This window comes from Coffea arabica, chromosome 6c (genome assembly GCF_036785885.1).
Source record: "Coffea arabica cultivar ET-39 chromosome 6c, Coffea Arabica ET-39 HiFi, whole genome shotgun sequence".
NCBI lineage: Eukaryota > Viridiplantae > Streptophyta > Magnoliopsida > Gentianales > Rubiaceae > Coffea > Coffea arabica.
This window is the reverse complement of record NC_092320.1, coordinates 62490556-62504340: the sequence shown is the minus strand read 5'-3', so window position 1 is coordinate 62504340 and position 13785 is coordinate 62490556. Positions and strand designations below refer to the sequence as shown.

At 32.7% G+C, this 13785-nt stretch overlaps 1 protein-coding gene across 2 annotated transcripts; it reads left to right on the top strand.

Moving 5' to 3' along the window:
* The first annotated feature begins 5642 nt into the window (after nucleotides 1-5642).
* Nucleotides 5643-11853, top strand: LOC113693697 (glucan endo-1,3-beta-glucosidase 6-like). 2 transcript variants are annotated; one of them, XM_072054006.1, is made up of 3 exons: nucleotides 5644-6074; nucleotides 6525-6798; nucleotides 10464-11853. In XM_072054006.1, the coding sequence occupies exons 2-3, from the start codon at nucleotides 6593-6595 to the stop codon at nucleotides 11575-11577; spliced, it is 1320 nt and encodes a 439-aa protein (XP_071910107.1). In that variant the 5' UTR covers nucleotides 5644-6074; nucleotides 6525-6592; the 3' UTR covers nucleotides 11578-11853. The 2 variants fall into 2 exon arrangements, with proteins under 2 accessions (XP_027068105.1, XP_071910107.1); XM_027212304.2 differs by having other exon boundaries at nucleotides 5643-6798.
* The last annotated feature ends 1932 nt before the right edge of the window (nucleotides 11854-13785 follow it).

The window sequence follows — 13785 nt, the reverse complement described above, 5'->3', positions numbered from 1 at the left end:
AAAATAAATAAATAAATTGGGTTAGTTTGGAGGATTGGGCTGGGCTTCCGGGAGAGAGCCGGATGGGTTGTTTAGGAATCTAAGGCTCATATAAGGTGCCCAATTTGTACTGCTCCCTTTTTTTGAAAAAAAAAATTTATTGAGCATTTTTTTTCAAATGAGTAAATAAAACTGCAAACAAGTCGAGTCGAGTCGAAATTTGATCTAAGTCTCAACTTAATTTTATCGAATTCGAATTTTGACTCGAACTGCTTGCGATCGTATACAGCCCTACTAGTAAGCGGGCATGTAAGATTGTACAAAAGACTTCAGCAAAGCTCTTTCTTAGTTTTTTTGGATAATCAGAAGGATAATTACATATCAAGTGGCTAGAGAGTTAGCCAACATTATTATTTGTTTGAGAAAGAAAGGCGCATTCCAAATTTCTGCTTTCATAGTTGAAGTAGTTTGAGCAAAATTTTTGGACCAGCATACCTAATTTTTCACAAGAGATATTTATATGAAATCATGTGTTCTTGCCTCTGCAAAAGGGCGGAGGATATCTAGATGTGCTCACCAGTTCAGTGGGAGGGATGCTGTAATCATTTTTTTTTCAGCAACGATAGACTTTGTATTGATGAACCAAAGATGTACACTTATACGAGCAAAAGCTCGAGCGATTTCTATACAATAGTGCTAGACACATTGAGGATTGATCCATACCTCATCCTGACAGATACCTAATGCATAATCACTAATCAATTTACATCTAGAATCTAGACTCCTGTCTAAACACAAGGAGCATTTCTGGAATAAGGACCTCAGGTTGTTAATGTCATCAATTATAGTAGCCATTCTGATGTCCTTAGTCTTGCTTTCAGTTATCTCCTTCCACAGCTGAGTGATAGGGATATGAACTTTAATCTTCTGCCAATGCTGTTGTCTGGCCTTGATGATGGACATTTTAACAGCTTCAATTCAATCTATAAATTTTTGCAATTGCTGGGAAGAACTAGAGAAGCCACAGACAGATTAGATGGGAATTGCAAGATCACATTGCATTTACAACTGATCCTCATTTACCATAGGCTCCGTTTGGATTTGCTGTTTTTAGGGTTGTTTTTCAAAAACACCACTGTAGCATTTCGAATCTGAAAAACAAGTCCGTTTGGATTATTTGTTTTTGGGGTTGTTTTTCAAAAACTATATGAAAAACTTTTACTGTAGATTTTTTTGGATTATTTTTAGAGGTATTTTTGAAACATATTTTTGAGTATTTTTAGAATATTATAATTTTTATATTTTTATATAAATATACATTTATGCATTTATAATACATTTATATTTACAAATGTATAAATGTATATTATTATAAATTATAAATTATAAATGAATATTATATAAATGTATAAATTATAAATTATAATTTTTATATAAATATACATTTATGCATTTATAATACATTTATAAATAAATATATTTATATATTCATATAAAAATATATAAATGTATTGTATTCTATATAATACATAATATAAATATATTTATAAATGTATAAGTGTATATTATTATAAATGTATAAATTATAAATGAATATTATAAATATATTATAAATTATAAGTGTATATTATTATAAATGTATAAATTAATATATTATAAATATATATTAATATTATGTAAAAATGTATTTATATAATTAATATAAATGTATATATGCATTAATATTATGTATAAATGTAAAATTAATATTATGTATATTAATATAAATGTATAAATGTATTATAAATGTATTATATTATATATAATATATAATATAAATGTATATTATAAATATACATAAATATTTATATATTATGTATAAATGTACATTTATATAAATGTATAATAAATTATATATTATATTATATATAATTTATATAACATATAATATTTATGTAAATATATTATAAATATATAAAAATATATTTTAAATAAAATAAAATATTTATGATATGTATACGTAAATATATAATATTAGAAATGTATAATATATATAATATACATTAATATTAATATAATTTATATATAATATACATAATTGACATATACATATTAATATATTTTATAAAACAAAATTGCATAAATATATTTATAAATTTATATATAAATAAATGTATTTATATAAATATATAATATTTATTTCAATTGACATAATATATATAATATTATACATAATTGAAATAAATATATTTATATTAATATAATATATATATAATATACATAATTGAATATACATATTAAAATACATAATTGAAATATACATATTAAAATATATAATTAAAATATAATTGAAATATACATATAAAATACATAATTAAAATATACAAATTGAAATATACTTATTAAAATATACAAATTAAATATGCATAATTGAAATATATTTGGAGTTGTTTTTGATATATTGTTTGGATTGGTGTTTTTGAAGTTGTTTTTGAAATACACATTTACTGTAGCATTTGGAATGTGAAAAACAGTTTTTCAAAAACAGGCTCAAAAACACCAATCCAAACGTACCCTTGATATATTGTACGGATAAGATATTTTTTGAATTATTTTTGTTTGTCTATTACTGTAATATTATATTTGAAAAGCTTATTTTTGAAAAATAGGCCGATCCAAACAGAGCTAAATTTAATAAGTGTTCGGATCGCAAAATTTTTTTAAATATAGTTCTGCTTATCTCACGGACGCGTTTTCCAATCAATGCGTTGGATGTATACAATTTATAGACATAAACAAGAATGTATACACAGTAACACAGAAAAGTTTTACTAAATGATGAATGGAATCCAACAATATATAAAGTATCATCAATGTATAACTTTCAACTTCGAATTTCAGCTTATGTAATCACACACGACTGTTAGTTGTCCGGTGCAGCCCAAGCATCTATCCTCCACAACAGGTAGCAGCCACCTTTCTTTCTATTATTGTCATAAAAACAACAAAGTTGCTGAGATAAAGCAAAGCAAAGGTGGAGCTGAAGAAATGAGAAGGAGGGTTGTGGGAGAAACAGATAAAAAGAAAATGCTAAAAGTTGGTATAAAAAAAAGTGAGAATCGCGTAAAAACAGAAAGATGCTTTGCGCTGCAGTGTCTGAAGAAGACTGGTTGGAGCTTTCGCATGATTTTTCTTGACAGGTTTGATTGCTACCGCGACGTCGTTATTACGGAGTACTTAAAACTTTGCTTGATTATGATTTGTGTAGCCTTCTTCGCCCCGTTACCGTTGGAGAACGGATGGCTTTTAGGTTTTATGCCAATTTATGATTCTATTCCGGAGGGAAATAGAGTATTATTTGAAATATTATTTGGAATAATTACTGTAGCACTTTTTGTGATGTGATGTATGTGAGATAAAAAGTAATTGGAAATATAAAAAGGTGAATTGAAAAATGTGTTTATGATGCAAACGAAATATTATTTGGAATAATTTGACAATCCGAACGAGTGTTACAGTAAATATGCTTTAAACCTCGCTTTGTGTCGTATAATGTGTTTGTTTGGAATGAAAATTATTCGAGAAAATATTTTTTAGGATAATACATACTGTAAGGGATATTACAAAAAAAAAAAAAAAATAGTTGAACGGTACAAAGATAAATACGCAAAACAAAGGATTCAAATCGTGATTCGAAATCTCTTTCTTTAGGCTTTATGTGTTCAAATATTTGTGTGCAATAGAACTTGGACAAAAATTTTTAGGATAATTTGAAATTTATTTTGTCTTTTACTCTTACATTAAGTAATACAAACCCTGCTTGAACTAGAGTGTTTTTGTGGATAATTCTAGAGTGTAATAAAGTGATTTTCTGTAACAAACCACCCTCTTATGTGATCTTTTATAGATGGGACTGTTATGAACTAAGAGTTGCAACTTTTGTCCAAAGATTCCATGTTCATTCCTTGATTTGTGTTATCCAAAAGATTATGCTATCTGATGTTTCAAACACCATATTAGAAGGGGTGATACTAATCACCACCAAAAGAAACGAAAAAGTGCCAATGTAGCAAAATTTGAACATTTTGTTATTAAGGTTGATAGTTTTTGCATGGAATTTGAGCTTCAACTCTTTATATTCCAAAATGCTTCCACATTTGCTTTGATTATCAACCATTTTGATTGCAATAGGATTGCTGTGTCCTTTGTTCTAAGGTTCCTGCTTCCCTTCCCCTCAATCTTGATTTTTAGCTCACATGAGTGGAGGTTAATCCATCCTGCCTTGCCTGTTTCAGCCAGTGCTCAAAGCTATAGCAGCGTTATCATCCGCTACCTGAATTCTTCTAATTCTTGTTTAGCCATCTGAGCGACCACTTGTAATACTCTCTTGTATTCATTTAAAATTCCATTCATTACAGTCTTTTTAAAATCTAAAAATGTATTATAATTTATAATTTATACATTTATAATAATATACACTTATACATTTATAAATATATTTATATTATGTATTATATAGAATACAATACATTTATATATTTTTATATGAATATATAAATATATTTATTTATAAATGTATTATAAATGCATAAATGTATATTTATATAAAAATTATAATTTATAATTTATACATTTATATAATATTCATTTATAATTTATAATTTATAATAATATACATTTATACATTTGTAAATATAAATGTATTATAAATGCATAAATGTATATTTATATAAAAATATAAAAATTATAATATTCTAAAAATACTCAAAAATATGTTTCAAAAATACCTCTAAAAATAATCCAAAAAAATCTACAGTAAAAGTTTTTCATATAGTTTTTGAAAAACAACCCCAAAAACAAATAATCCAAACGGACTTGTTTTTCAGATTCGAAATGCTACAGTGGTGTTTTTGAAAAACAACCCTAAAAACAGCAAATCCAAACGGAGCCCAAGTATTTCAGAAAACAGTTTTTTTGAAAAACAAGTTTTTCAACTACAAATGTTACGGTTTGGATTGGTCATGATGACAAGTTTTCGAAGAAAGAGGTTCTGTCTGTTTGGATTGGTTATTTTTTGATAAACAAGTTTTTGAACTACAAATAAAACAACGTCAAAAATATCAAAAACAACTTTAAAAATATCAAAAATACCAAAAAAGCAGCTTCAAAAATATAAAAAGTATCTTAAAAAACATAAAAAAACAACCTTAAAAAACAACAAAAATACAAAAAAAAAACCTAAATTCATCTACAGTAAAAATTTTTCAACTATATTACTACATTAAAATATTTCAAAAATACCCCTAAAAGTGTTAATATAAATAAATAGTAAAATATTTCAAAAATATATAAAAAAAAAAACTAATCTAAACGGAGTAAATTTTTTACAAAGAATATTCCATCATGCTCGTTAATCTCAAGCTAACCTGGCTTTCCTTTTTTTTTTTTTATCTTGGAAATAAATAGTGTACTTATCCTCATCAGAGATCTCCATGACCGAAGAGATAGCTGCTGACGTTTCTTTCTTTCTCTCTTTCTTAAAAGATGCGGACTTATTCCAGTTTATTTGTGGCCCCAAAAGGAAAAACATACTAAAAGAAAATACTCATTAGTACCCACACGGTCTCTCTCTCTCTCTTCTGTCCTTGTTGTCAAGAAGTGCTTTTGAGTAGACAGCCGAACAGTTGCAGCACAAAAGTTCGATTCTTGACGTCATGTCGTACTCGAGAACATATCCTTAGCTTCTTCATTAGCTCCCTGACAATTTCTTACGAAAGTAAAAATTTTTGACAAATAAATCTAACCCTTCATTTCTTCTCATTCATGTTATTACAGGTGGCCACTAAATCTCTTTTCTCTGTCTCGTTTGGGTCTGAAATCTTTTAAAATATTAATACCGTTACCACTAGGGGGAGCACTTTTAGCACTAACTTTCCCTTTCTCATAAATATTCTATGTAATCCTCATAATGGTCCAATGACGCATTAACTTCACTTTTTAGATACTCTGCCCCAAAGCCCATTTTTCCATTTTCCCAAAAAGTTCCATATATCAGGAATTCAAATCTGGACTGGATCACTACTACTTACCGTGCTGTTTAGCTGGTTCTTGAACTTGTTAAGCCCTCTATAGCTTTCTTCTGAACTCTGCTTTTGTTTTTTTCGTATTCTCTTGGTTTCTATCTGATTAAAGCTAGTATATGAAGTAATTTAGCTCTAACCATGCTGGTTAATTTCAGTTCTTGTTGATGTAAAATTCCTTTCTTTCCTACTGTGTCACTATTCTGGAATCCTAGAGTTTTCAGATCAGATGTTGGATGTGTATTGTGTTTCTTGCCATTATTAGACCTCTTTCTCCATCTGAGCACCCTATTTAGGTGGGTCAAGATTTGAGCTTTAAATCTCAGTTGTTCTGCTTCAAGTATCCCCCGGCATCTGAGCTGCAGAAACTAAGTCTACTCCAGTTTTTACTTCTTTATACACCTGTTTCAAAGGAAATAATGGGGTTTTCTAGGGCACGTGTGATGTTAGTAGTGCTGGTTTCATTGCTTCCCATGGTCTTTCCAGTGAATGGGATAGGTGCCAACTGGGGCACGCAGGCAACTCACAGGCTGCCACCTGATATAGTTGTGAGGATGCTGAGAGAGAATGGAATTCAAAAAGTGAAGCTTTTTGATGCTGATTATGATACATTGAAAGCTTTGGGTAAGTCTGGGATTGAAGTCATGGTTGGCATGCCTAATGACTTGCTCGCACCTATTGCTGGTAGCATGAAGGCAGCTGAAAAATGGGTATCAGAAAATGTCTCATCCCATCTCAGCACCAACAATGTTAACATCAGGTAGACCTATGCTAATACCTGGCATTGCTCGATTCTGCTGAAGCAACGTGGAAAAGTTTTTATCTTTTCTTGGATTCAGACATTGCTTGTGCTTTAATTGTGTGGTTCTCATGTTGAATGCTGATTCTGTTGTGAAAATTAATGTTCCTCAGAGAAAAATGAGGTTTTTGATTACTGAAGGTGCTTTTGTTGAGGAGCTGTCCGGTGAGCAATGCTAAACCAACTCAGTTTTTTTTATTCCACATATTCTTACTATTTGATTGGTGAGGTTAAAAGGTACGAGATTAAGACGCCAAATCACTTGCCTTTTGTGTCTTCTATCTAAAGGTCCAAATGTTGGCCACTGACAGTGTTAGGTTGGTTTAGCATTTATCCTTTTCTGATTGCTCAATGTTGAAAACTGGGGGACATGACCTCAAGATATCCCAAAAAAGGAAAAAAAAAAGTTGTGGGCCGTCCTTCCAAAAAAGCAATAGTTGTTGCTTGTTAACAAGTTAAATCACTCAAACGATGTTCTCTTTGCTGTACTTTCTGTATGCTTGAGTATGTTCTAGTTTTGCTTTGCTACCAGAAGTTCCTGTGAAATCTGATAAGGAAATTTCCTGAGAAGTTGTAACATAACAATATTGAATCTTCTTCAGGACCTTGTTCTCACAATGATTTGTTTGTGCTTCTATTTGATTCACTTTAGTCCTTGAGAAATTGGAATTGATAGAGAGCTAGCATTATGTGTTCCAAAGCTTATGCTTATGTGACTTTTTGTCAGTGTATATCTGGCTTTCATGTTCAGGATAGGTAATTTGCTTGTTTAGATTTACCGTTTTTCAGAAGTGTGACTCATATCAGATGAACTTAAGTTACAATTTTTTGAAGGAACTTTTTGTTTGTGGTATGTCATTTTTGTTATCTGGTTAAAGTTGCCATGTTGTATGAAAGGTAAACCTTAATGAAATGATTTTCAAGAATGAAGTAGAACTTTCCAACTTAGTGCTCATGCAGAGTTCAATTCGTGGTGCAAATGGCAGTTAGGGTGGAACTGGTCACTGCCTGAAGGTGGAGGCAAGCCTTTTTGTAAAACTCTTTCTTAATGAAAGGCCTATTAGCATAGGCTTTGGACTCTGTTCAACTTATTTCTTCGTTTCCTCGAGGAGATGTGGGTGAAGCTTTCATGCTTCAATCCCTGAAGGCTGCCATTTGGGGATTATAGTTGAATCATTGCTGTGAAAATTGTGGAGAATTATTGTCACTCAAGAACAAAAGAAATACATATACAGGGAAATAATTGAAAGAACAATATGATTTGAATAAAACTGTCATACCATTATAAGCCTTTTCATGGTAACTGAAGTACGTAAAAATGGTGCATATTGTTCCTAAACTATAGAGTATTGAGCTCTAAAAAAGAAGCAGTTATTGGTTCAGATGTGATAAAAGACAAAGAAAATCTTGTCACCTGTTCCCTCCTTCTGTTAACCCTATCTTGTTTAGTGTTCTTTACATGGGAACTATACTTGTGAAAAAAGGATAATCCTCTATTAGGTTGCTAAGGATGATACTCCTGTTTGATTGACAAGTTCAAATTGCTAGTTTCAGTGGCATCCTTAAATGGTACCATAGCTGCCGTTTACCAAGCCCCAAAAATAAGCCCAGACAAAGTCATGCACGAAAGAAAAGAAGTCCAACATCTTGAAACCTTTTCTGGTGAATAATGCAATGGTAGGCTTGTTGATCATTGTAATGAAGAAGTTTAATTGATTGAGAAAGTTTTTATGAAGTATTTTAAGAGAATATTTCTAGATGTTTGAATGGTACAATGAGCATGTTTAGTACTTTCAATAACTTGACAGGCAAATAGCATTATTATAGGTTCCTGAATGTGTGGTAAGTTGAATTGTAGAAAAAGAGGCAGATAGACATATACTTTTATTAAGTTCATAGTTTTATAACTGGATTTTACCAGCAAATCAGCCTCTTGGACAAATAGCTGGCTAGAGTTGTGCTCTGGTTTGCTTTAGAAAATTGTTGCATACATGAAGTTTATTTTCTGTTCGGGATGTGCAGAGAACTGGAATCTGTTGTCGTTACTTGGTACCTTTTCCCTCTGCTCAAGTCATTCAACATTGTCAACCTGGGCTACCATAGATATTCAAGACTTTGTTTCTCTGACCCCTGAGCTTGGTCTCTCTGGGTGAAGTGCTTGCATGACAAATTGACTTGGGTCTACCTGAATTTGCACAGCAAAAACTTCAGGCTCAACATTCAGTTGACCGTCTGGTTTAGTTTGATACCTGAAAATTTTTGCCCACACTTCATTCCAAGAATTTTTTCTGCCATCAACAACCCTTTTTGTTCCCTAAGGTGGGGTGAGGGGAAGGCTGAAGGAGCTTCAAACCAGATAGTTCTTATCTAGGCAAAGCTTGACACTGCCACTTAACAAAGACCTTTGGTTCATCAACAAGCTAAATCTTTTCTACTCGCTTTAAGTAGCCTGGAAACTGGTCTTATAAAGGAAAGTCAGAAAGAATGAAAATAGGTGACACAAAGAAAATGATCAGTCCACTTGCTTTGCTAGACTGGAATGACACTCAACTAAAAAGTATCAATTCCAATTCAAGACAAGCAAAAAAAATTCTAGGATTAAGTTTAGCACCTTTCTCCATAATTTGATGTCCTTGCTGTTTTAAGAAATCAGTAAGAGAAGATCATTTTCTTGCATCTCGAAGCTTGATTTTCTTTTCTACCGAATTCCACGTTTGGAGGTGCCTTAAGGTTCGCACTTGTATGTACATTTATGTGGAGAGATCTGATTATCCTGCTTGAAGATATGTTATGTGCTTCAAAACCTTCCGTAGGAGTAAGGTTTTGTATGAATAACTGATTTCAGAACCTTGTTTACTAGAAGCTTATAAGGGAGCTTTGAATTTGATTGTTAATTTTTAACAAAATTGTCAGTGGAGCTATTGATTTGTCTGCCTGTTTACTACTGATAAAAATTCAAAAACATGATTGCAATGGGAACATCATACCATCTTTGGAGTTTTAGATTCTCAGGTAAAGTTTCTGACTCCCCTTATCTACCAAAAATTGAAGCAGGCGATAAAGAAGACTTTCTAATATTGCATTAATGCCACACCTTGGTAGGACTGCAATTTGCACTTTACATTCTCGTCTCGTGGTTCGACTAATTTGTCATTCAAGTGGTTAAAAGTTTATTGCGTCCCTCATTCAAGAATCATGACGTCTAGTCTTGCAGACTGACTGCTTGGATCCTTGCTTGGAGATGAATCTGGTTCTGATGGACAATTGCGATTTGCAGCGCATCTTTGTGTTCTTTATAGCTTCACGATGCCAGTGATGTGGAAAATTACAGTAGATTCCACTGTCATCCTATTACTGTTTGTCATTCAGTTGGTGTTGTTGAGTCATAGTTACAATTTGCTTAACCATGGTCATGTTGTGTTTCCATGACTTGTAAGTCATGAAGTTGCCTTTTTAAAAGACCTGTTTTGATTTCACGGAATCTGTTTCGATTTTGTAGTGTATATTATTACAGGGTATGATATGGCAGCTTAGCATAGGAGTAGACTAGTCTCCACTTTGACCCTTATATCTCTTTTGAATGTAATAGTCTTTTGGGCTGTTTACCGATTTTGGTGATTTTGCAGGTATGTTGCTGTTGGAAATGAACCTTTCTTGGCCACATATAATGGAACCTTCCTAAGAACAACTTACCCTGCTTTACAAAATGTTCAAGCTGCCCTGATAAAAGCAGGTATTAGCAATCAAGTGAAGGCCACGGTTCCCCTTAATGCTGACGTCTATGAAAGTCCAAATGGCTTACCTTCTGCTGGTGATTTTCGAGCTGATATCCATGATTTTGTGCTTCAGATAGTCAAGTTGTTGAGTGATAATGGTGCCCCCTTTACTGTCAACATTTATCCATTCATCAGCCTTTACATTGACCCCAACTTCCCAGTTGACTATGCCTTCTTTGATGGAAATGCATCACCTGTGAATGATGGGGGCACAAACTACAACAACATGTTTGATGCAAATCATGACACTCTTGTGTGGGCTTTACAGAAAAATGGGTTTGGCAACCTTCCTGTTATAATTGGAGAAATTGGTTGGCCCACTGACGGAGACCGGAATGCTAACCTAGATTATGCACGACGGTTCAACCAAGGTTTCATGTCTCATGTGTCAGGTGGAAAAGGAACGCCGATGAGGCCTGGACCCATTGATGCATATCTCTTTAGTTTGATTGATGAGGACGCCAAGAGTATTCAACCAGGGAACTTTGAACGTCACTGGGGAGTGTTTTATTTTGATGGTCAACCAAAATACACTCTTAACCTTGGGACAACAAATTCAGGTTTGGTCCCTGCAAGAGGTGTACAGGAACTGGAAAAGAAGTGGTGCATATTGAAGCCGGATGCCAAGCTTACTGATCCACAAGTGGCTCCCACGGTGAGCTATGCATGTTCACTTGGAGACTGCACAAGCCTCGGATATCAGACATCTTGTGGAAGTTTAGATTCTCAGGGTAACATTTCATATGCATATAACAGCTACTATCAGATACACAACCAGCTTGATAGTGCCTGCAAATTCCAAGGTCTTGCGACCGTCACACGATCAGATCCATCAGTTGGAAGTTGCAAATTTTCCATACAGATTAAGCCATATTATGGGGCTGCTGCACACAGATTAAGCAGCATTGAGAAAACACTCTGTTCGATTCTTTTTCTAGTTCTCTTTCTGTGGACGACGCAGTGAGCTCTAACCTAATCTCTAGCAATCTTGTTGACTTCTTAGGAGTAGATGTTGAAGCTGGTTGGAGAATCAGCAAAAATGTACTGTTAAGAAGTAAATTTTTTCTAGTTTGAAGTAAATTCCAGCTAGCTACTGTTAAGAAGAAGATCATTGTTTTGGACAGATGCATGAAGGCTAGCATTGATTCCAACTTCTTATCTGCTTTCTCGGTTCTACTTTCCATGACAGATGTTTATTCATTCCTGAATTTCTTCTTAATGCAGCCTAGGTTATGTTTTACTTTGCATCCTAATTTTACTTTGTGGTAACCTAGACTGCCTAGATTGTACTCTCCTGGAATATCCAGTGCTTCTAGCTCATGGCCTTTTATATTTCGAACTCAGATTTGGGCTGTTGAATAAATTGACACCATGAATCAATTTATCTCTCCAACCATAGACACCCCTGTGTATAGCCCAATAGTGCTAAACTTGTTTCCACACATTTTCTGAAAAATTACGCTTGAAAAACAAGTGCTCAACAGGCTCAGCTTGTCTTGCACATAGCAAACAAGAACTAATTACTTCACACTAGCCTTTGATGAACATAAAAGATGATTTGATGTACGTGAAGTGAAAGAGTAATTGAGAAATGCGTTCAACGAAAATGTCAAGTTTTTATTTTTTTGGAGAAAAATGGTAATCCAAACAAAAGTGTTTCTTGAAAGATAAGGATGAACATGAAAATCGTCAATCTACGAGAAAAGAAAGTTTGATGCCTATTTCCATATTCTGGATATAATAAAATTGGCCAAAAAAAAGGTAAATTTTAAAACTAGATGAAAGTTGTAAATTTGAGTCTCCAAATTTGCACGTTCATTTCACCAAAAATGTCTAATTACGTACGTAACCTGAATTACTACGAAATCTTTTGCATTGATGGATGAATTCTAGAAGAAATTGAATCTACCTGCAAGGAAAAACATTTCAACCTGGTGACAAAATAACCTTAAGAAAAGGCGGGGAACAGGCATGGTGCCTATCATGAATCATATGCATTGGTAGCGAGCATTGAAGCTATGACCTACCATTAATATGCTAGAAAAGAACTTTGGCATGCTTCTCCCTAATTGCTTCTTTAGTATGGGATCTGCTGCGAGCCTGCGATTTTGCTTTCCAGTCAGATCAAATGCATCAAGTCCTTTCTTGCCTTAGTCCTACCCGTTTTCCAAGTTGATCTCCCTTGGTGTTGAAGTCGGCAAAATTAATTGTCACTTCCAGTCATTATGGATATCCCTTATTTTAGTTGGTATCAATTTGCATGAAGCCGTATTATGGAGCAGCAGATGACATGATTACAGCGGCAGAGCCAGCAAAAATTTTCGGTGGGAACTCTAAAATTTTTTACCTACTGTTTTTCTAATATTTTAAGGAAAAAAAATATTCACAAATAAGTACAAATGATGCATATATTTCATGAAAAACATAAAAAGACAAACTCAAAATTATTAATGTACTAATAATTTTATTTCAAAAAGCAAACTAAACCATTTACAATTGCTTATGACGAGTTTTCATATTTTGATAACGGTTTACAATCTTTTCATTTTGAATTTCACGAAATATATTTTTCTCAATATAAGTAACTAAATAATTATTTATCTAAGTGTCTTCCGTTCTATTTTGTAACCGATTCTTCACTATATTAATAATTGAAAATTTTTTTTTACGGTAGCTATAATAACAGGTAAAATCAAAGGTGACTTTAAAAACATATAAACTAATAGATACACAAAACTTCAGAGGTACACTTGAAATTATATCAAATTTTTATAAGTATTATAGAAATTTAAGCAGTGTAAATCTGCCACTGCATGATTACTACAAAATGAGTCAAGGTTCAATTATTTTGTTAAAGGGGCTGCCCTTATTTTTGTCAAAATGAAGTTTTCTTTGATCATGCTTCCAAACTTTCAATCCTGCTCGACATCTGCAATTAACAAATTTATGGTCATTCAACAACAGTACTGATAAGATTGCTAGACATCACCTCTGGTCCTGGCTTATAAAGCAATGGATAAAGAAGCTTCAAAAGCATACATCCCGTGGAATGGAGGATCCAGAAGGTAAGAAAGCAAAGATGTAATTAGAGTTCATGCTCTGAAAGCAAACCTAACTACGTGCCCTTGGCTCTTTTATCCTTCCTGTGTCTGAACAATTTCATTTCTTCACG